The following is a 23,977-nucleotide window of genomic DNA, read 5'->3' as shown; positions in this document are numbered from 1 at the left end:
CAGGAAAGTTACAACCGCAGCAACCGGGTTTTGAAGATTTACAATATATTACATGATATTTAACAGGCTAAATCAAAGTAGGAATAGCGTGTTTCAGATTTGAGTTCAGCAAATAAAAGAAGGTGAAGGTGATTTCGAGCGGCCCTGTACACAGTAGAACCTGTCTTCAGATACAGTATATGCCTTGTTAATGGGCTTTTCTCCAATATACCTACCTATTGAGACATCAAATATTGCAAGGTACAGGTGAGTTCAGATAAAATAGCTTGATTATATGAAAAGATTGGAAAATCCATGCTCACATTAATTGTTATTGACGGTTCGTACGCCAGCACCATGCTCTCCGACCGTCATTTACCATATCCGTCAATCCAGATGTACAAGGTTTTTTCAGATGCCGAGTCTATATAATACCAGTTTGGGCATTCCGTAATTCTTTCCAACATCGCAGCAATACCATGTGAATGACACATCCTACGGATCCACATGTAGCGGATGCACACATTGTTTAAGTTTTAGATGAATGGAGATTGATTTGATGAGATATTTTGACATACATAGTATAGCCCACGTGAAGAGCATGGCACCCATCTTGAAACGCATCTTACTGATGAGTAATTGGTTTATGAATAGAAGTGGGGCGTACCTGAGAAACACCCACCAAGATGGAAGCCTCCACTCTGTTGGACTTCTCAAGCTTGATAGCTAACTTCGCCTCAACCAACCAAGACCTTCCTCTCATTTGTTGTAGCATGTGGTCGATGGGATCGCATGGTGTATCGAAAGACATGTCAAGCTCTATTTCAAATTCCTTCGGATCTATCAACGCGTAAATCCAATTGAGCCTCATTGAATATTCAAAGCAGGCTGGGTTTGTATTTCACGACGACACAAGCGTGTTAAAAATGGGTCCCATTGTGTTCGACGGAAGGCCAACACAAATGTACCTCGAGTCGTGACAATCGGCCGTCCTGTATCTTTTTCATGGATAATTTACGAATGAGCGGTGCTCGACCCTTCAGCACTTGAATGAGTCAATACAATGTGATAAGGATGATGTTGATGAATGCCGGAGCGATCGGGTCCTCTCTGTCATGGGTTCTAAATCACATGGCTCTTATATCGATTTTATTCCCGTGCTGGAACCGAATTCTTGCAAAATATTCGGAAGCATTGATTCCAAGTTTTCTTGGAAAGGACTAATTGGCTTAAGAGGCAGCAATGGCGAGTTATTTTGGGGCCTCGCTAGGGACTGAGGAATCGAAACTTCAGTCACCCCGATTGCATCCACCACAGCGGGGATACACAGTGGTGACCTGCGTTCTTTTACAAATACTCTACATGAGAGCTCAAATCTTGCGGTACCTGATACAAACTGCACCTGCATGGCGAGGCTTGAAAAAATGTTTCTTCGTCGATACTTATCCCGCCGAAGGTGTACTCAAAGCCGGCTGGCGTTCGAGAAGAGGTGTCCGCAATAAGGGCAGATGCGCATGCAAGAAGACATAAGTTTAGCGGCAATTTCTCTGCGGCAGCTACAATAAATCTTTTGATGCCATGCAGTGGCGGCTAGGAGGTACGTGCTGTTTATCTGTCATGGTGTCAGGCGTGGGACGATTGAAGGATCCACCCATTTAGTCAGCTCAATGGGCAGACCCCAAGCCAAGAGGTGGGAAACTAGTTACAGACCCTAGCCACAAATCTCACATATCGCAATTTCTAGATATCCTGACAACTCTCCAGATAGAGGTGTTTCTAGGGATCTGTAGGAATAACGAATATATTCGTATTCGTTACCAATATTCAGAATTCGCATTCGATGCCGAGTATTACGGTGGTCGAGCCTACGGTTGGGATCATCGAGAGACATAGATAAGATGAGGAGTCTCACCTTCCACTAACTAGGGAACTTAACGCAATGTAACTTACTTTCGTCTCAACAAAAATGATTCAAGCTCAAGATTTTTTATCCGTTCATTTTTGGGATGGGTTTAGTTTTATTACGATAAGAGAATAGTCATAATAGTGAATAAAAATCAATGGAGTCAACTATTCTTAATCTTTACCTATCTCAGGTCCATGGGTTTTGGAAACTCATGAAGCTCATTCATCAATAAATTAGATTAATTTGACATGTCCATCTGCCCAGGTGGACATATTCCAGGTCATTATGCAAATCGGTGAAGCATGTCGCATTCTCGAGCATGATGGCAGTAGATTAACCAAAATGTAAAATTAAAAGCACTTAGAAACAGCATCATTGTTTCTTTGATACACGCATCGAGTCAGCTTCAAATATAGGCTTTGAGCTATCGGCTTCGAAAAGCCTTTCTTTCCCACATTCATTCAAATTCGACTCTGCCAAGAGCTCAGAGGAACCCGCCTCGGTGCTCCGATCTTTCAGGCAAGGCGTCGAGTCTGCTTCTACAGGTCTCTCCATTGTCCGTTGCTCAACAAAGCGTGAAGTCCTTTGGCTTCTCTCTATCTCTGCAAGCACTTGTCCCGTGCAGTCTATCCGGACAGAACCGAGTTCAGGGTCCTCCTTTTGGTGTTCTTCAACCGGGAATCGCCAATAGCATAGCAGAAGCCCGAGAGAAAAGCCCTGGAAGAAGATGAATCCCACAATTTGTCGGGCAGTTTTCCCAGGTCCAGTCACGCTCTCACTGAAATTGATGGCTGATGATTGAAGGAAGGCGAGAATATCCCAAATAAACCAAAGAAAATTGAGGCCAAGGAAACAGCCGCTCGCGGCAACGAAAAAGAATGCCGACATCTGATAGCCTACTGTTGCCATCAATGCTATTGATACAATACGAGAACCTTCAAAAACTTTGGCACATACCTTGAAATTTATGTAGGATGAATCACGCGATGTCATGAGGCCCAGGAAGATAGCCCAACCTGCAATCTCCCAAGCGCTTACCCAGAATATGACCCAACGTACACTATCGATCTTTTCCCAAACATCCATCCGATTTGCAGAGCTCGACTTCTCCTTCACCCCGGAGTCAATAGCTTCGACATAGTAGCCCCAGTCAACAATGCATACTGACACGAACAGACTCACGACCCCCCAATGCACATATTTAAAGGTCGACAAATTTTTGGTGCTGATTTTTGTGACACGCTCAGCAAAAACATGGATAATTGCATAAAATACGTGGAAAAGCAAACAATATGAAACAAAAGAGCAGAATTCGCCAATTATGTGCGCAATGTTGTAGGTCTGTTTGGCATAGTGGGCTCGAAATGAGACGGAATTATACGCGAATGTACTGGCTTGGGATCTAGTATTCAGACACAGTAATTAACCAGGATATTCTATGGATTCTCTGAGGTCCCGAAGAAGCTTACCCTGCCATGAAGAACATAGCTGCCAGTGTGGTTACCACAGGCATAGGCTTCAGTGCATGTCTTCTTGATTTCTTCAAGAAGTAAATCCCGGCAAACACAAAGAGCAATCCCACCAGTAGCAGCAGCATAAAAAATGACTGCACAATGAGCAATGTTCTCTGCGCGCTTGGGGTACAGACCCAAACATCGGAATTCCAGGATACTTTGCCAGATCCTTGAGCCGACATTCTCGGCGTTATTCCAGGCTAGCTGGAGAGAATGTCCCGTCAATAGAAAATCAAGAACCAGAAGAAGAAGAAGAAGAAGAAGAAGGAAAGAGAAAGAAAGACCGAAAAACAATCAAAGTTTTCACGATATGCGATACAAGCAATGTAGCCTCGTACTGATCATCTCCGACCGACGACGGGTAAGGCGCCCCGGACGCGCGAAACTTAATTAGCCAGCCTCGCGTCGGAGATGATCCTTCGATGATCTTTCCTTGAAAAGGTTTCCAGCCCACAAAAAGGGCACAACTTAACCACTCTGAACACCTTGATTGCCTGCTAGACTGTCTCCACTCTTCTGGTGGGCTCTACCTTGTCACACCGCCTGACCAGTGGTTTGCCGGGCCACCAACACTCGTATTGTGGTCAATGTTCTGCAGGATATAGCCTCTAGGCCTAAGAGGCCGAACAAAGCATTCCTTGGTGGACCCATAGAATTAGTGTGATCTACATAGGGTGTAATTACCAAGCTATATTAAGGGCCTTGTTTCGGCTCGGTGATCAACGATCATCACTCAGTATTAATCGCTCGGATCGGAATATGAATAGAGCTAGACAGGACCCAGAGGTACAGTAAGACAGATTGGTAAGACTCAATGACCTTTCTCTAGGGGTTATTTCCTTACCTAACAAATGCAGGCCCTCAGCAGAAACTACGCCGAGAGCCCTCGTGGCGTAGTAAAGCTCCAAGGAGCAAGCATATTTGTTGCCTAGTCTAACATATTCATGGACACACTTCAAAATTGAATCAACAAATTGTGGGGGGGAGGGGTGTAGCATGACGAGTCACATGTGATCCCTTCGTAAGCAATGACGTTGCTTCTATCAAAACAGGATAAAGATACACCCCCGTAAAGAGTCCCTGTTCATAGTAGAATGCCTGAAAAGACCACAAGAGAAGCACAGACCGTCGCGAGGGGATAGGGGGCCAACCTGTGGCCGGCAAAGAGATACGACCTGCAGGGAATACCTGATCGGCAGCTCTGCGATTTATTGGTTTGAGTAATCAAGCCGCTCTATGCCCGTTCCCTGGTAACCTGCAAGCTTGATTCATAACTCAACCCAATCGCAGACCGAAGCGATGGCTTGAGAAAAGGCATCGTCCTTCGCATTTGATTAAAAGCCTAGCTGAATTCAATACAAAAGCAAAATAAGCTTGATATTCATGGGAAGGGCAGACCAGAAGCTGGTAGAGGCAAGGTTTAATGCACACCTTGAGTGCAGATTTTGACTCTAGTTGGAGGCTAGCATGGGAAACTATACCTGATCAGGGTCGCACTAAGCCCGAGGGAGGCAGCGAGAGCCGGGCGCTAAACCGCAACAGGGGGGGTTACCGAAAACGGCGCCCTCCTGGTAAATGCGACTTGTACCAGGATTCAGAATCAGCCTCACCGATTGCCTCTTCTTTCCTGTACCAAATGTCCCAGAATTATCATGGCGATAAAAAGGGACAGTGTACTGAATGTATCAACGATTCGAATTTATAGTTTCTATAATAGAATAGTGGACAAAAAATATAGAGAATGGAAGGTCTGATTCCCGCTCTTTCCTTGTCCTCTTGACTTTGGCTTTACTCTAGTGCATGGAGAAAACTTCAAGAAACCCAGACTGGCCGTGGATTGAATAAAGTTTCCTTCTAAAAAGTTTCATCAGACTACCGACGGCGGCAGAATGATCTCCAGCGTAGAAGCGTCAATGACAAATCTCCACTGTTGCGGGGCTGATCCCCGAGCCGATCTCCACAATGGAGGGCTGATCCCCGAGCCGACCTCCGCCTGACCTGGCCATTCATGGATTGGCTGGTTCGAGTATTCATGCCGCCCTTCATCCGCGGTGAATGGTGATTAGTACCGTTGATCTAAACTGAAATGCAACGTTGGGTCCTCGTAGGCCTAAGGCGACCCGGGAAACACAAATGGTGTCCTATGATGGATGGATATGAGCGTTTCAACGGAGCTGACGGGCTCTGACAGAAGAAAGGTTATACTTTAAGGCTACCAGAGATTATTTTGGGTGATGATTCACTCTTGCTGGTTTTTATATAAACTCTGACGTCTCTACCCACCACCTGTCTTCACAACCGCTCATCAACTAGAACCAAACGACAAGAAAGATCATTATTCAACAATTTCAAGATGAAATTAACATCACCAACATCGCTCCTACAGATAGCCATATATGGCATATTGACTGCTCCAGGGGTAGCAGCAAAGTGCTCAGCGGGACTTGTCAATATTGTTTTCAATGGGCCTGGCGATAAAGTTGGGCCTGGATCGCACCCCGACTCTCAGTTATTTTCTTGGTTTTCCAAGATGTCAGCCGCCAAGAATTGGATAACTTTTAATGAGCATGAATATGAGAAGAAAATCCCCATGCTGGGTGACAACAAAGATGCTGTTCAGGAGGCCATTAAAATGGTCACCAGGGCAAACCCGCCAGAATTTCTGCTCACATTCAATGAGCCCGACTGGGATTATAAAACAGGAAAGACGAAATTGACTCCTCAAGCTGCTTCTGAACTTATTGAACCATTGTTGAACGCGACTGCAAAGCATACCAAGTTCATCGCGCCAGTGCCGGCCTTCCAAATGAGTAACTGGCTTCCTGAGTTCTATGAAAAATGCAAATGCAGAGACCGTTTCTATGCACACAGCGTCCATATCTATAACCACACCATCGATGACGCCAAAACTGCTATCAACACCTTTCACAACAAGTACAACGACAAGCCTTTATGGATCACCGAAATTGCACCGAGGCAGCTGAACTGTGACGCTCCGACGAGTAGCTCGTGGGCCAATTCGACAGAATTTATGAACGAACTCTTCGCCTGGGGACAACCGATCGAATGGATCGAAAAGATCTTTTGGAACTCGGGTAACAAAATTGTCACACATTGTGATACAAACGTGGGTGCCTCTTATTTGCTCGACGGCAACGGCAACCCGACGCCACTGCTGGCTCCTTTCAACAATTTGACCTGTTCGCAAACTTGACTTGTTCATGGAGTTACGTTCGTCTATCTTGAGAATAGAGAAGCTGAAGCCGGAAGAGAGCAATAATGGTGATGGTGATGAAGCCATATGTCCGATGTAGCTTGCCCTATGTACAGATAGAGAGACTGTTATAACGAAGAGGATATTTCGAGAAGTTATTCTGTCAAGGCATTGCAATTCATTCCAAATTTTCCAACCCGTCTATATACATTAATGCATTCCCAACAACCTAAATTAAATCTATCACAGCTCAACAAACTCATTACGAAGATGCTCGTCAGCCTTGAGTTGATCTAGGTAGCCTGCCACCTTAGTCGCCAAGGGCTTCGCCTCGTAACCGAAATGCTTGTATGCAGCCTTGCCAGGCAAACTGACCGAACTGTGTCATATAGAAACCAGCATCAGCATAGCGCTCCCAGCCGTTCGGACTGAAGGCTCAATAACAACAGCAGGAATGCCACGGTGACGACGCAGAGTGTCGCGCTTGTACTCGAGCGACTGCTTCTGGAACAGACGCTGGGAGGGGAAACTGACCACACGAGCAGTAATGCCCTTGTCGGCCTTCAGCTTGGCAGCGATCTCCAGCGCGAGTGACAACTCGGCGCCGACACCGATCATTTTGTGCACTCCATTTTGAACATTCTTCATTCTGAGAACTTCCCTCCAGTTCTGGTCTCAATGTCACGAACAAAATTACGATCTATTATTCACTTTGGATGTTGCTAAACTTGAACAGGCCTCACCACCCTTAACTAAAACTCTGAACCATCTCAGGAGTTGTAGGTTTGAGATCAATTGCGGAGATTACCCCATCTCTTGACGAGCGTTGAGATGACAAAGAACGTCAAACCTTCATTATCAGATATGTGATAAATATCGACACACGCCTTATATAGAACCGACCTCCAGAACCAACCTCGAGTTCCAGAACCAGTCTTGAGTTCCAGAATCATAAACACTACAGCGCACCGGAACCGCACTCTTTTTATGCCGTCTGTGCTCTTCAATGGGCCATACTGGGACTGGTTTACCACGAACATTCTCCCAGGGGAGGACCTCTCATAGGACTATTCACCCAAGGTTACGCTTTTATTATGGCATTCACACGACTTCACTCATCTTACAGTATCCCCATTTCCAGTTCCCACCCACTCCCATTTCTATGCATATCCCAAGATGGCTGCCACCGAACGACATAGCTCCTGTTTCCCATAAACTCCCATTCTATGCTACACAGTTTCGCATTTGCTTTAGGGGGGGCTCTCTCGCGATTCATGACGACCTAGGCTATACTGACTGTAGTGCAGCTTCTGTCTGGTCCAAAGCTCGGGCAAGCATCAAGTTCTCTGTCCTTGACCGTTTGGCCTTCGGGTATTAATTTCTGTTCCTCGGATCGGGATATCATGAAGATAGCACTTCTCAATCCATTCGTGGCTGCCTGATAGCACTGGGCAGGTCTGAGATTTTGGAAATTGAGATCATACAGCCTTCTTATACTGGTCATTCATCAGGAGCTAGATGTTTACATCTATGGACATGTGAGATCCTCTAACCCCTAAACCCTAAGCCATAAGGCATATTTGCTAGTAAGAATCGCTTTTCCGAGAAGATCTATGATCTCGTTTCTCTTGGGATCCAGGCCGTCGTAGGCCGTGGAAGCTAGAAGGAGTGCGCTATTCCCCGCGGAATCGAGATTGTTGACGTCAATTTGCGTGTGATCCAAGAGAATTTGTACTGCAACCGGTTCATCGTATATGACAGCCAAATGAAGTGCGGTGTATCCTCGGTTATCTTGAAAGTTGATATCGAGTCGCGGATCTTTCAGAAGGACCCTCAAGATCTCGTATTTTGATATTCGAGCGCTATCAGAATTGGAGCTTGGGCTTTCGGGCTCCGAGCATTGATATCAATATCATGTAGACGAAGTATCTTTCGGACGTTTGACGGTTTTCCTTGCATGACAGCAAAGGACAGGGCGGCTTGTGCCCATTGGTTGGGGTAAGAGACATCTAGAGACTTGTCGCATGGCAATGAACCAACTAGACCAGATGCTCCCTGGAGGGCTGATATCATCAGCCGGGTCAGCTGCATTTGGTCGTACTTCTACTTTTATGTGTGTTGGTGACTCACGAATGACAGGTGGGAGGTGCGCCATGTTTTCGAAAAGGATGAGATTATCTCGCTTTTTTGGTACCTCGATTTTCGCGGTGCGAGAAGAGGTGCTCGTTGCGCTATCATGCGATGATTGATTCATCACAAGGACATGCAGGGCAGTATATATAGCGAGACTTTGTTGCGAGCAGCTTTGATCTCGAGAATCTTTGATCTGCATTCACATATTTGTATACGTGAGCTCCCATGGTTGGGCTAATCCGATTGCTGGTTTATTCAGAGATCATCAAATAATATTATGGATCTCTGCTGTCCTCAGAAGTGATTTATTCCGCGGAGCAAGCGGTCTGTTCCTAGGAATCTAGCTGTCAAGGGCTAACGTATCTGTGGATGCGGATTTCATTTTCGGAGCGTTAACAACAAAGAGTAGGAAACCACAAGCTGATCTTAGACGCAAGGCTTAGCGCGAGCAAACAGAAGAAAATTAGCTTCCTCTTGTTCAGAGTAGCAGAGATGAGCTATCTGGGACCTTACCGTGCACGAATCGTGTATACTGCATGCCAGTCCCTGTCACATTTTTTAACATGATTCCCAGGAGCTCGATGTAAATATTGCCTTGTCTAAGCTCAAATCTGATGGTGAGGCAAATATTCTACGGGCAAAGAATGATTATTCGCCTCCTCCTAGGATACTTTAAAGCTCTCCTAGCGTTCAATGAAGCGTCGCTTTTTTTGATGATCTTTATCTCGCCATCGACGCCCTCTTCTTACCGTGACACATCTATTTTGTTTTCGTTTGTCATGACTTCCGAACTATCCCTCCAAACGCTACTGATCACAATGCTTCTATTTGCCTTGATTGCCTGGTCCCTTCTGTTGTGGGTGTTCGGAGATAATTGGCCACTTCATAAGATGGACTTGGCCCTATACGTCTTATCCTTTCTCCTGTCCGCTGTATTGGCAGGGCTTTTCTGGAGCGAGAAGAAATCGATATGGATTCAAATTCTTCATGGAATTCTTTCAACAATTCCTTTTATGCAAAATGTTTGTTCTAGCTTAATAAAAGCCAGTTCTATGCTAATGCTAATACTGGCCTAGTTTCTCCGCATCGGTTTTCAGCAGCTCAACAATTTATTCATAAATCGATCGACGAGTGTCTTATTCAGGATCTATGCTTTGACATCAACGGCATTGAAGGTAATAATTACATTCATTGGGACATTCATGCGCAATGACATTCATTCCATCACTCCCTTCTTAATTTTCTTGGATCATCTCAGTGAAATGGCATGGTGCCTATGGTTAGTAAAAGGTGCCACGCAGGGTCGGAAGAAGCTGCATGTTATTTTGACCCATTTATCAAACATGGGTCTTATCTTACTAGGAGCCGCTATCCTTGGCGCGGTTTCAGGGAACTGGGAGATTACGCTTGAGGTATTTGCCACCATCTAAGCTTAAATTAGGGAAGAGCTGACAAAGATTAGATCCAGCTCATAATCTGTACAATGCGGGCGATGTACAGCCAGTATATCACGTAAAGTGCAATGAATGGCTTTATGTAAATTAGCTGAACCAGATTAGGTCATTCTGGAATATCAGGAAATTCAAATTGCCAATGATGAATCAATGATATCATTGACTCCAATGAAAGGGATTTATAAGTGGAGAAGGGGGGTGAAATGGCTGTAAAGCTCGGTTGTGGCTTTTCATGTAGGTTTGGTCTACACCGCAAAACAATGATTGTACATTATTGTATATTAAGGGGCCCGGTGAAAGACAATCCGTGGAGAGCTGCGATCCTACAATGCCGGCCCGTTTAGCTACAGTTTCTGTCTTCGGTTGACACAGGGGATGTTTATAACTTCTGATCATTACAATGTCACGGTCGAGCACAGCAGTAATTCTATAGCTCCTGTGCTGAAGCTATCTGTCAATCCACAAATTCTCCAGAAGCGTAGGAAAAGAAGATTGGTACTGTACAGTAAGATCAAGCGGAAGAACAAGGATGCTGTACGAGATGAGGCTGTACAGATCAGGAAGCAAGCTGCAGCGTCGGAATTAGCTCCAAGATGTCTCTACAGACAATCAATTTGATTTACAATCAGCTTGGCTCCAAGTTGTATACAAAGCCTCATATTTCCCTTCAGAAGTAATAACACGATTTATACCTCTAAAACAGATATCTTTTTTATTGAGTCAAATTGCTTATCCGAGCAGTCTTCTCCACGTAGCAGAAAAAAGGTGTTAGTGCATTCGAGTCATTCACGAGACCGATTGGCCCATTATTTCTTGGCTTATGTCATTGGTATCCATAGAATCCAATGATAGCATTAGTATTGGCGACCACAGGCCCCGAAAGTCAGGGTGAAACATTATATAGCCATTTTTTCACTCAGACCTTATGCGTTTGTAGGCATTCATGGCTCTGGCGGGCTATCCGATTACGGTAGGTGGAATGGTAGGCTCAGGCTCCCAGGAGCTTATAACCAAATTTGGACCAAATCATTTATACGGAAAATCATTTATACGGAGCCTTTGTGGATAATTTGGATTAATCATAGCACCTATTGGCCCATTATTACTCTGCTCTACTAGTCGTATCCAATGATCGCATCAATATTTACGACCCAAAGACTCCTGGGAGCCAAGCCCAATCATTAATAAATAGTCAAAACGACTTGTAAGCTTCTGGGGCATTGATGGCACTAATTGGCCTATATTCCGAGTAGTACCTACCCGCATCCGCTTCGTTCCCAGGAGACTTGTGGGTAATTCCTTTGCAAACAAGCGGCTGACCGCGGAAATTTCGTCTTCAGAAATGCAATCGGACTAATAACTGGCTGACTGTTCAAGAAAGTCTGTTGTGAGATGAGGGTGTGCGAATCGGTTCCGCGCCTTACCATAGCTTGTATCTACTTCATATAATGTAGGTGTGATGAAATTTTTCCGATATGAGGAGTAGGCAACGAATAACCCTGTGGTCTGCCTGCCTTTGGTGATTTGCTGTTGCGTGGACTAACGGGCTCGTCGCCGGTGAGTGAAATGAATGACATGATCTTATTACCTTGCCCGTCGCAATAAAGGGCGGACTGCCGGTGGTGAATGTTGATAACTGTCATCAATTCTTTTCTACTGCATCCTCAAGACTGTTGACAAGATGCGAACAGCCGGGAAATGTTTCTCGTGTTTCAGATCATCAGGCGCAAAATGCAATGCCTCTGAGAGTTGCATTGAACCAGTGATGAAATGTTGAGCCAATTCCCATTGAAGAGTAGTTTGAGCTTGAGCCCTCACAATTCACAATGATTATCCCATTGACGCAGACTGAATGCCTAGCTGGGTTACTATAAATACCCGGTCCCTCACCAGTAGAACAGTCGTTCGCAAGCATTCATTTGTGATTCTGGGTGAAATAATATCGAACGTGATTCCTCTCCGCGGCTACTCTTGGTATGGATTGACCTTCAAATCATGCAATGAAATGAACTGACCTCTTATGTCGCAATAGGCTAACTATTCTCGATAATAAAGTTTTCCAACAGCAAGTGAGTGTAGCTGCCCAGTCATTTAGAATCATGCTAAAATGGAAAATGCTCGATATCAGCCCCGTCTCCGCTATTCCTCTGAGAAGTCATTGAACAAACCTCGAGGATCAGGATCTGGAAAGTTTCCAAGCTGCGAGCACGGTGAGTTACAAATTGCCTTCATAAGCTACCTGCTGATGTTTAACTATAGATAGATGACATCCTTTATACAGTCACTGCAGCGGACAACAATAACTGACAACGTAAGTACAAAATCTGCAGCAATTCCAAGCCAGATATCATGTGCTGACGACCCTCTATATAGGATGGCAAACTTTCTATCGCGAGTCGCTCAATGTCTTGTAAGTCACGCTAGTGCTTTGCCCCTGCCCATTCCTAAAGCCCGGTACTGCATTTCAATCTCCGTACGATTACTATCCGTTCGTGGCTCTCTGTTCCTCAGCAAAGACCCCTGATGATTAGTTTTCGTCATAGGGTGAGTTTCAATTTTACACTCGACCTGACAGAGCTATATCCCCCCCTCGTCTTCGAAATCAACCAAGCTTCAACAACCTGATGGGCCAAGCCACTGAATCTCACTGCGCTTGCGTCTTTGTTGTTTCTGAAGACGTGATTGACACGGCCACTTCGCCTGCCGCATTTAGCCGGCCCAATTCACAAAGGCTTGATGCCCTTCGGGTAGCCATATGGTAGAGTTCCAACATGCTCTCACCTCTTCCAGGTTCACCCTGTCCGACCAAAGGTAAACTGTCACTGGATTAGAAACCTTCCGTATTACGAAAAGGATGATCTAGTCCCGTGCTAGGCCGACTGGGTGATCGCAGCATTCGACGACAACAAAGAAAAGTGCTGCATCGACGACCACTGAGAGATACCATGACTTCTCCGAGAATAGCATTAATCAGTAATGAATCAAGCTTTTGGTCATAGTCTGAAGGATAGCTCTGTCAAGCCATGGCTGCAGCTGAGCGAGGTTAAGTCGGTCCCAGCGCCGATGTAGCTACGGCATGTACAGACATTCTTTGACCGTTACATGCCTCACATTCCCGACCATTGGAATGGAATCTCAATAAGCTTGAGAGCATTAATACATGGAGCGTATTTCCAATTGCTAGAATCAATCATGGTTCATCCTTCATCTAGCTAGATACAAAATGCTAGGTCAATTCACATATCCGGCAAAATCCGACAGTCGATTTATAGTGGCAGATCTAGTGAATGTCACATGGGACATTGCCGCCCCTGTGATCTCACTTTTGGAGAACTGCGGAAATGAGCAAAGTTTCTTAGAGGGTGAGATTATATTATTTGCCTTCTCTGCTTTCTTCGACCCCTTATCTGACATGCATATATCAAAGAGCGAGCAGCCAACAATCATAGTTATGTGTGGACAGCTACTCGGAAAAGTTACGCAGAACAAGGCTGCAAATTTCTGCTGCAGCCATTCACTGCCCAGGGTGAATCATATGGAAATAACATCAGCGGTCTTCTATTTGGAGTATCAAAGAGATACACAGATGACCCCTTGCCGGTCTCCTACAACTTCGTCCAAAGACCGTCGCCTACATATTCAAGTGCCTCCGTTGTGATGACCCAGTTCAATGTCACCGAGACTGACTCTGAAAGATCACGGACGCCAAAGGCTGCTGAAATTTCTCGGGACAAAATAAAAAAAATCGTAATTGGCCTTAGTGTTCCTTTAGGCTTTCTATTGATCTTTATTACGATATGGTCTTTTGTTTGCTATAAAAGAAATCCTCGTCAAAAAGGCACAAAGGGAGCCCCCTCTTCAAAAGACTCTTCAGGCGATGTCCTTCCTAGTCCTGACAGTGAATTGACTCATCAGATACCTGCCTCACAGAGGGACACGATGATATCGCCAGTCTCCATTGGACCTCCAACGGCACAAGAGAGACGGCTCAGTGAACTGATGTCTTCAGAGAGAGTGGAACTAAATGGCCGTACACTAGGATGATCAAATATGTACCCTCATGCCGACGGTTCTCGGCGAAGCACTTCAGATCATTGACCATCAAGGCCAGTGCTTCGTATATACTACTCATAACTTCGGCTGTATGGGGATTTCAGAGCCGTTCGCACCCCTTGACGGCGTCTTGTGTTCTAGTGAGCGATCCACTTATCCACCGAAAATAAAGAATCCTCTATCAGCTTCAATCTTTCTCACAGCTTCAAGGTCTGAAAAAAGAGAATAAGAGCACCCAGTTTGATTTTCCCTCAGTTGAAGCGATGCTATATGGCTCCAGCCAACATCCTGTGTGGGTCGAAGTGTATCGAAGTGGTCTGCTTTATTTTCACAATTACCAAGAAGACGAAGGGAACTGCAAGATCAATAGAGACCTAGTTAAAGGGAGCTTATGCACCGTCAGCAACAGTTTGCAGACCTCGTCGCCAGAGAATCGATCCTAGCCGACCTCTTCAATTGTCACCTTCAGCTCGGTATCGGTTATGGCAGCAGCATCGACTCCAGAAATTTCCTCGGACTCTGATAGCCCTTCGAACTCGATAATGCATTGTTGAATGTGAAATAACTCAGCTAGATTTGTTTTTTTTTTCTTCTGGACTATGCTGTTTCAATTGTCCGAAAATGTGAATCCATACACTCAGCATAGGATATTCATGCTGTCTCGTACCTCCATGTCCCGATTGTTCGGTCTCATCTGTAGCTAGTTGTCTTATGTTCCACAAACTCGAAATAAAATCCCATGGCTATTCCTGGAGCTTAAAAGGTGATCCCGCACAATTTAGGAAAACATGGACAATCCATCTAAGAGGTCCGGTCGGACCGGAAGGAAACTTCAGAGTATAATAATGGGGTATTTTGATATCTAGTTTAACTCCCCTGTCAGTCACTGAATTTGCTAGGCAATAGCTCAGCAATTATTTCGAATTGACAGGACTTTCCATTTTTCGCCTATTCATGAGTTGGCCACCCCTCCAATGTCAATTGACCGCGAAACTCCGGGCTGTAGACAGAACTCATATTGTCCAAGGTTGTCACATAGCGATTGCGACCGCCCATTTTGACATGAGTCATGTAATGGGCCTTCAGGTTGGCCGAGCGTTTGAAGCTGCGATGACATTCTGGCACCCAGCAGACGTGCGGCCTTTCATCTGAGTGGCATGTCAGGTGTCGCTCGAGGGCCTTTCGGCGCCTGAATTGGCGGTTACAGCCCGGGTATCTGCATTTAAACTGCCACTGGGGTATTGTGTGTAGCGATTTCTGGAAGCTCCAGTCTGGAGGCGCTTGAGGAGAGTCAAAAGGGGTGACTTTAGTGGGCCCGAAAGAACCTGGGCTCGTTACAGCCTCTCTATCGCTATCAAGCCACATAGAACAAGGTTGGCAGGTAAGGACCACTTTTGCCTCAGAGGTATGGGGCCTTTCAGATGAATCTAACCAGCTAGATGGATACGATCTCGGCATATTTCCCAGCCAGCAAATGACAGGGATCGATTCCCAATGATCGAAGCCGGAGCCGGGAAAGTATCCTGGTCGTCGAAAAATGCGACCGAGGTGACCATTCTGATGAATCTGCAGGATATTGTATCCTGGATGAAACAGCCCAAGCGCTTGTTGTGGAAGGGCCATGCTGATAGGATGTGCAATGAAGCAAGGGTCGGTAATCGAGGGCCATTTGGCTTTCGCTTCGTCCAGCATTGGTGCTTGACTCAAATGAGGTCGGCTCTGCGAATACTCCTCCGGACATGGCTGTCTCAAATAATGCGAATCCATTTGCAAGCGATTGTTCGGGAATTGCACGCAAGCAGTATCGCAGTGTGACTGTTGGCTGCCTTGTACCGAGTAGAAGAAAAGGTAGTACCACAAAGTGGATCGCATAATCCAAAACACCGGCAATGCGACACGGGAAGTTCGGACGGCGAAATACTGTGCGCGCGATAGACCGATTCCTCTGGTAACCTGGTACAAACAGCAAGCAATTATGAAAAAGAAACTAGCAATATATCACAATCAGTGGAAGTGAGGGATTTTTCCTCAATTTTCCTCGGAGTAATTTTGACAGAACCGAGTTGGTGCTTTTCACACGTATGACAATAGCTGAGTTCGAACGATATTTGATTTATCACCGTTTAAGCGGTTGAAATGACGGTGATGACTCCACAATGAGACACGCGATAGTCCATCTGGTCTGTATCATTCAAAAAGTTCTCTCTTCCACGATTTCTTTTTACTTCTTCTCAATGGTGATTGATTAGTTGTTGCTCTGCTCCGTTGACATTGAAGTGCTTGTTGACTATCTTTTGTTAATAACCAACTTACCTTCATGAACACCTTGAACCTTTAAATTACTGCGTGAAGAGAGCCGACTTTGTTAGCTCGGTCGGTTTTCGTGACTATATATTAGATTAACTAGATCGGCAGTCAAGAACACGACAAATTATTCTCAATTTGACCCTCCTTTATTTTGCTAAGAAAAATGGATGCTCCGACTTTCTGCTGCGATCCAGAAGGGGACGAAAACACTGAGTCTAATGCAATTCCTTCTCAAACTGAACGGTGCGATCCGGAAATGACAACTGAAAAAGCTCCCCCCGCCGGTAAGAATCAATTTGTCCTCAAGTTGCGTACACTTCTGATCATTCCAGCCGGACTCCCAGTCGCAAGCCGACGAAGAACAACATTCAGCAGCCGAACCATTTCAGCCGATACTACAGCTACTAGCAGATCTTGAACAGGATGATCCGAAACTTGCCTTTCAGGCAGCCCGGATCTTGGGGCTCTACCGACGGTTGTGGGAGTCGTGTATGTCGAAACGGGTTGGCAGTGAGAGGCTAGAGCAGACCAACCAGGAGTTGAGAAAGGAGAATAAACGATTGGAGAATGAAAAAGGGCTACTGCTGGCTCATCATGACGAGCAGTTATCTCAGTTTGATCATTTGAACCAAGCACTGGACTCGTCTAGGGAGCGACTGGTCAGCATTCTCAATGATTGGGAGCAGTGCTCCCAAAGCGAAGTGAGAGGGCTGATGAATTGCGAGAGAGAACATTGATTAGTTCTTTGCCAAATGATCTTCTATTTTTCTTGCGAGATAGACCCAGTGAGAGGAAAAGACTTGTGGTTGTCTTCCAACGATTGTGATATACCTTAGTAGGCTCCTTTATAACTGGGTCCATCCGACGTCACAACTTCAAAATATAAATTAGTCTAATTTGGAGAGAATCAAGAGGATCGTATGGATACTTGAGTCGATAAATGCTGCATAGATCGTATTCAACATATTTTGTGAGCTGTTAGATGGAGCCAGAGCTGGTTTTGTGTTACCGCTGGAAGACGTAGCTAGATTGAGAAGGGGAAGCATAGATCGATAGGAAGTCTTATCCTGGCTAGATATGGATGTCTAACAATTGGGATCAATGAAGCTCATACAAAACACCTCACGGGCGGTAATTGCTTGGGCCGTAGACCCTCGTCATGATTCACAGTAATTTCTGGCTGATCGTGCGTGGAATGACCGAATCAAGCCGTCCACCATCAACTGTAGGCATGTCTAAAATGACATGAGGTACATCGTTCTATGCATCAGGGTCTCTCGATGTGATAGTAAGGTAGATCAATGATTTGCAAGGCCGATATGACACTGCCATAAAATGCGTTCAATGCCCGTTTCCGATTCTCCAACTCCAGCGCCTGCCGGTTGCAGCGCTGAAGGAAAATATCATTCTCGTCTTCCAGCAATTCGTTTAAATCTCATATTTGGCGTCGCTCATCTTCAAGCCGGATATATTCCGCAGATTTCAGAACATAACTTTCCCATAGACACAGATACAAGTCTAGGTGTCTCAGAGCAGGTATTGCGAGATCGGCATTACAGCCTAGGATTTGCTTGAGTTGCGTCGTGGGGAGGTTGTTCGCGGCGGTAGAGATCTGTAGCACGCTGTTGAGTTTTGTTTGCGGGATGTTCGGAGGATACTTACCTTTGGTCTTACGGCGGTAGAGCAGGAGGCTTTCCTTTGCGTCCGAGTTATTTCCAGCGTCCTCGGAGTGTCGTTTAGCCGGTCTGTCGGCTGGCGAAGGGACGCAGCGGGTGGGCTCATTGGTGAAGAGTGGGAGAGGAGTGAGCGTGCACTACATAGCGGATTCCTCCTAGGCCTTAAATACGAGACATTCCTTTGGATATGGGAAATTTTCCCTCGAATCAGTCCGGGCGTGCTTCAAATTGGCCGAGTTGAGAGACAGTTCACGCACGCTCTAGCCGTTGATGCACGATGTTGAGAAACCTGAAAATTCAGTTTCTAGAGGCAATTTGGTTGTCACCATGTATCATGAGAGTGATGACAAAGTTTATTTTTCACGGTTTCCCATTCCAGTGCACGCCGTGCATCTTGGCTTATAGCTAGTCGACCACTTTTCTGCGGCCCACGGCAGATATCTCAAGCAGTACCATCTTAACGTCTTCTCTGTGGTCTATGTTGGCGACCCGCGTCCACTAAGCCGAGGGCCAATCAATGTGCCTTCAGTCCGTGAAGCTGCGATCCGTCCGCGGCAAGTTCAGCGACCATCGATCTCGTTCTGGATGGCCATTCGGATGTTCTCATGCGTTGCGATGACTCGTGCCTCTCGCAAGCTATATGCATCCACCCTCTGATCCGCTACCAACGCGTCAACGATGAGAGCATGTGCCCTGTTGTGATATGAGGCTGGTGCAGATCAGGAACCAAGCCGAACCATCGGAATTAATCCCGAGGTATCTATACGAAGAACCAAGTTGATTGGAAATCAACTTGTTCTTCTCGTTGTATATATACAGCTTAATGTTTCCCTCTGAACAATAACTCAATTCATACCTCTGAACTACAACATAAACGTCTATTGCTAGTCCCCGCCATACGCTTTGACTGCCGTGATAATCAACAATAATCAACAGCGGATACGAATATATTGGTTATTCGTGCCGACCCCTTAGTAGCGATATCACTCTTTATAAAATTTCCTGTGTTTTCATTATAATTTTAAAATTTTCTCACTCAGCCTATTTAACCTTTCGGTCACCTCCCAAATCGTGTCACGTGGTTTGATTTATGGTGACGTCTAGACCTCGCCAAGCGCGGGTTTGGGTTGGGTTTTCATTTTCTTTACCCACCCACGGGCAACCCACCGCGGGTCTTGACCTTGGTGAACCTGTTGAAATATCCCGGTTGCTGAGATAATGAGGCTGGGATCACGTGCATACGTGTATCTCCGTCTCTTGGTCTACTTGTATCTTAGACAACACATCTAACACAACACACAATCAACTCCCCTCAATAATATGACCATTGAAGCATCACTTAATAAAACAACAGAACCCGCCCGTGGGTTCTTGGCGGGTACCCGCGGGTTGCCCAAAATACCCAAAAATATGCATAAATCGTGGATAAACCTGATTAGTCACCTATCGTAACTTTGGTAATTTATTTCTGTCACGCTTTTAGGTGTGTGTTACATCGAAACAATGCATGCGGTTCGTTTGGATATATATATCTCCTGCACAAGGACCACCTCCTCCATCACAACACTTCTACACCTCAAGGAATCAAGGGCCACACGGATGAATACACGAGAATTCAATGAGTTCTGGCTTTGTGAGCTAACTCTGGATGATTATTTAGAAATTAAGAAATTAAATTGGCGACACGCGCTTTCTCAGCGCCCATACAAAGTCATGTCCGTTTTGGGCTGGGCTGGGTTGGGTTGGGTTTTGGGTACCCGCAAGTTTACATACGCGTCGCAAAAGTAGATAGATCCAAACGCACGACGCGACCCCAACAAAGTCCAATTTCCAAATTTTCACAATGGAAAAAATCCATACCCACGCCTGATGGCACGCCTCCTGAGTATGGCTTCTTCTTCCTCGTCGTCGCGATCATTACATCAGGCTTTCAGTCCTCTGCTCTCCATTGAGCCGTCATCTGATGCATTCTTGGACTCTGACATTCAGTCCTCTGTGAGAGAATATCCTGCCCCTGAATATTGTGAGACCACCAACAGGTATGCTAAGACAGCCTATAGCCTTTCCCTAGACCTCGTAATAGCTACGATATAATCACTCGAAGACCCCCGGGAACGCTAAGGCGTGTGGGGCCTCAACGAATCAAGAATTGGATCTTGTACGAACCGAGCCTAGAGAGAGAGTTCCTAGGATGGTGGGAAACAACGGAGTACGGTCAAAAGCTGAACGGAGATGGTCAATCTCAGATAAAATGGTCCACCGAATCGCGTCATGCCAACGTTTGGAAGCACTTTGACCAAGTAGCTGATATCGATACTGGGCGTCCACGAGTCTTCTGTCAAGCCTGTCTTACTTTACTTGACCATCCACAGCACAGAAAAAATGGTACAAGCGCCATGGGCAGACACCAGAAATCCAATACTTGTCGCCGCGGGAAAAAGAGAAGATCCCGTCAAACTTTACTCTCTGATTCGTTGCAAAATCATTCCACTAGTGCTTCACTTAGCGCAGAAAGAGTCACAACATCTGAACTTGAGGAGCAGTTGCTGAAAACTATTACTTGCCTCCGGCTGCCATTTCAGACTGTGGAGAATCCCGTGTTCCAAAGACTGTTGAACCTCTTACACTCTGGTCCCGGGGAACTGGAAATCCCGTCGGCAAAGACCCTACGACGGCGACTTCGAGAGGTAGTTGCGGTTCAGCAGGAGTCACAGTTACAAGATCTGCCTGAAAATGCTAAGGTATCACTTGCCCTAGATTGCTGGACCAGCCCATTCCAGCAGGCCTTCATGGCAATCACAGTATACTTCATTGACAAGGACTGGAACTATCGAGAAATGCTTCTTGGGTTTGAACCGCTACATGGACCTCACACTGGGAGTAACCTCAGTGATGTTTTGCACCAACTACTGAAGGACCGGAAACTCCTGGATCGTATCTTTAGCGTCACTACAGATAATGCGGCCAATAACGAAACTCTCATACGAGCCTTGCAAGAGAGACTGATCTCCACCGGTGCAATTGGTTCCAGAGAATCAATAGTTCGAGTTCCTTGTATGGCTCATGTGATTCAGCTTTGCCTGAAACAACTTTTGGGGCATATCAAAGCAGCACCCCGGAACAAAGAGATAAAAACGTTTTGGTCTGACACCCAAGCGAATAGGTTGAAAGATTCGGTCAACCATAGAGACGTGGCTCACACTCTAACTAAAGTAAGCCCGGATTCTCTCTGATTGACTACCAATGTGTATGAAGCACTAATAAAAGTAGATTCGATCATTTGCTGTTTTTGTCAACGCGAGTCCACAACGGCGAGATGCCTTTCTGTGCCTCCAATCAGGTGGTACCCGGCTATTCCCGTTGCATGATGTTCAAACACGCTGGAAATCGACGTTTCTGATGCTTCGCCGTGCGCGCCGGCTCAGAAATGTCATCAACAAATACTGCTGTGATCATGAATACTCGCAGTTCAAGGTTACTGATGTCGAATGGAGGCAAATCGACTACCTGGTTCATTTGACCAAACCGTTCTTTCGGTTCACTATGGCTTTGATGAAGACCAGAGATGTTACAATCCATAGTGTGTTCCTCGTATACAGGAAGCTTCTGGAGCATATTGAAAGGTCGAATCGAAAATTAAAAAGAAAGTTAACACCTTGGAAGAAGGACATGTATGGCGCTTTGCTCGTTGCATGGCAGAAGCTGAAAGAGTACTATGAAAAGACCTACCGCGATCACGGTTTTCTCTATGGCACCGGAGCATTACTCGCTCCACAATATAAACTGAGTGCTTTCGATGATAGAGAGTACTCTACTTGCCATGAAGATACGTCAAAAAGATACTGTGAATACTTGCGAGCATGTTTCACACAGTATCAGCAGCAGAGCCCTGAGCTGTTATTCCGCACGGTGCAGCGCTCTTCCACTTTACATAGCTCGGAGCTTGATCGGCTACTTGAACCCCTGGATGCATCAATGCTCGATGAAGGAACAGAGTATGATGAAGTGGACTAGTATCTTAAAGAGGGTACGAGCGACTGGCACACTGCGCTAGAACGACTGACTGACTTCTAATAGCGAATGTTCCTGTATCCCCGCGAATTTACTGGAAGGAGCACGAGAGCGAGTTCCCTATTCTTTCTCGACTTGCACGAGACTTGCTTTCGGTGCCAGCCACCGGCGCAGGTGTGGAGAGGCTTTTCAACAGTGCTCGAGACATTTGTCACTATCGTCGAGGTTCTCTTAACGAAGCAACTATTCAAGAATTGATGATGTATATGTGCTCAGAAAAGCTCACACTGGACGGACAGCAACTGACCCGCCTGGAGAAACCAATGGAGAGCGAAAAGCAAGAGGCAGTTGAAGAGGATGAAGCGCTGAAGGCAATTGAAGAGGATGCTGAGCCGATCAGCGACAAGGAAGAAATTGAAGAGAGCGAAGATTTTGAGGGTAGCTTTGAGCTCGAAGAGCCATACCAGGCGGAGTGTACGCTGGCAGAGACTGACCGAAGCTCCATGCACAGCCAGAGTTACGATGTGGAACAAGAGGAAGAAGATAGCGTGGAGGAAGAGGGGGTCGAATACGACGAAGCAGATCTACTTCCACCACCAATAACGCAGCTGGGTGATCGAAGCCAGAAGAGATCTTCAGGACGGGTAACAATGCCCTCGAGCCGACTGCGAGGTTATGAGGTATACTAGTCTTTATACTTAGCCAATCTTATTTTTCTTCTTCGATCATAAATGTTCCAAAAATTCTCATCTGTAGACCAGGAGAACACAGACGATACAATGAGATAATCAAAAATTACTGCATAATTTAATGTAAATTGACAAGTCAACTATTTTTGCTTTTTTGGGTTATCACGGGTACCCATTTGGGTCTTGGGTTGGGTTTTCTACATGACAACCCGCCCACGGGTTTGCTGACTAAGACCCAACCCGACCCGTGGGCCGGGTTTTCGCGGGCGGGCTTGGGCGGTGGGCGGGTTTTGGCGAGGCCTATTTGGTGTGTTGGTTTATTAAGTGATGCTTCAATGTTCATAATATTGAGGGGAGTTGATTGTATGCTGTGATATGTGTATTGTCTAAGATACAAGTAGACCAAGAGACAGAGATACACGTATGCACGTGATCCCAGCCTCATTATCTCAGCAACCGGGATATTTCAACACTCCCACTCGCTAATCACCCTCGTCAGAAGGGTATTGGCGATATCTCATCACGGTTGCCAAGCCCCATTAAAACCTCCCAAAAACCAATGGTGGAAAGGAAGGAAAGGGTGCTTGTATGCCCGTTTCTTTGTTTTCCAGATTCTGGAAGGCTCTTGTCTGACCGAGCTATTACTCAATGCCGAGGCCTTTCCGAAACCATTCAAATCTATCTCGCGCAAGGGGCTTTGTGAAGCCATCCGCTATCTGTTCTGACGTTGGTATATATTTGAGTTCCACTGTCCTGGCGTCTTGAACTTCTCCTTGCCACTTTCGCTGGATGTCCATATGCTTTGTACGCGAATGAAATTGAGGGTTCGAGGCCAGCGCGATGGCCCCCTGGTTGTCGCCGCAGATGATTGTTGCGCGTTGTCCTTGGCCCATGTTTAGCTCATGAAGAAGTCTTCTCAACCAGATAGCTTCCTTGGTTGCCTGTGTCTGGCCTATGAATTCGGCCTCGCAAGTTGACAGGGCAACAACACTCTGGCGCTTTGATTGCCAGCTGATTGCTCCACTCCCAATGTTGAAAAGA

The 23,977-nt window shown here is 45.9% G+C and overlaps 5 protein-coding genes across 5 annotated transcripts; 3 read left to right on the top strand and 2 right to left on the bottom strand.

Moving 5' to 3' along the window:
- Nucleotides 1-5,752: 5,752 nt before the first annotated feature.
- On the top strand, nt 5,753-6,613 carry N7481_001580 (uncharacterized protein; the record flags this gene model as incomplete). Its single annotated transcript, XM_057260799.1, has 1 exon — nt 5,753-6,613. The coding sequence occupies one exon, from the start codon at nt 5,753-5,755 to the stop codon at nt 6,611-6,613; it is 861 nt and encodes a 286-aa protein (XP_057128631.1).
- Nucleotides 6,614-6,997: 384 nt separating this feature from the next.
- N7481_001579 (uncharacterized protein) lies at nt 6,998-7,231 on the bottom strand (the record flags this gene model as incomplete). The annotated part of the gene is made up of 1 exon (XM_057260798.1): nt 6,998-7,231. The coding sequence occupies one exon, from the start codon at nt 7,229-7,231 to the stop codon at nt 6,998-7,000; it is 234 nt and encodes a 77-aa protein (XP_057128630.1).
- Nucleotides 7,232-15,201: 7,970 nt separating this feature from the next.
- Nucleotides 15,202-15,945, bottom strand: N7481_001578 (uncharacterized protein; the record flags this gene model as incomplete). Its single annotated transcript, XM_057260797.1, has 1 exon — nt 15,202-15,945. The coding sequence occupies one exon, from the start codon at nt 15,943-15,945 to the stop codon at nt 15,202-15,204; it is 744 nt and encodes a 247-aa protein (XP_057128629.1).
- Nucleotides 15,946-16,723: 778 nt separating this feature from the next.
- N7481_001577 (uncharacterized protein) lies at nt 16,724-17,297 on the top strand (the record flags this gene model as incomplete). Its single annotated transcript, XM_057260796.1, has 2 exons — nt 16,724-16,844; nt 16,972-17,297. The coding sequence occupies 2 exons, from the start codon at nt 16,724-16,726 to the stop codon at nt 17,295-17,297; spliced, it is 447 nt and encodes a 148-aa protein (XP_057128628.1).
- Nucleotides 17,298-20,123: 2,826 nt separating this feature from the next.
- N7481_001576 (uncharacterized protein) lies at nt 20,124-22,936 on the top strand (the record flags this gene model as incomplete). The annotated part of the gene is made up of 4 exons (XM_057260795.1): nt 20,124-20,275; nt 20,359-21,378; nt 21,539-22,023; nt 22,314-22,936. The coding sequence occupies 4 exons, from the start codon at nt 20,124-20,126 to the stop codon at nt 22,934-22,936; spliced, it is 2,280 nt and encodes a 759-aa protein (XP_057128627.1).
- Between the last annotated feature and the right edge of the window lie 1,041 nt (nt 22,937-23,977).

The sequence above is a fragment of the Penicillium waksmanii genome, assembly GCF_028829765.1.
Source record: "Penicillium waksmanii strain IBT 27052 chromosome Unknown utg000001l:1.0-4852451.0:1.0-4856178.0, whole genome shotgun sequence".
Taxonomy (NCBI): Eukaryota; Fungi; Ascomycota; class Eurotiomycetes; order Eurotiales; family Aspergillaceae; genus Penicillium; species Penicillium waksmanii.
Note: the sequence above shows the minus strand (reverse complement) of the source record. Positions and strands in the feature narration are given on the sequence as shown.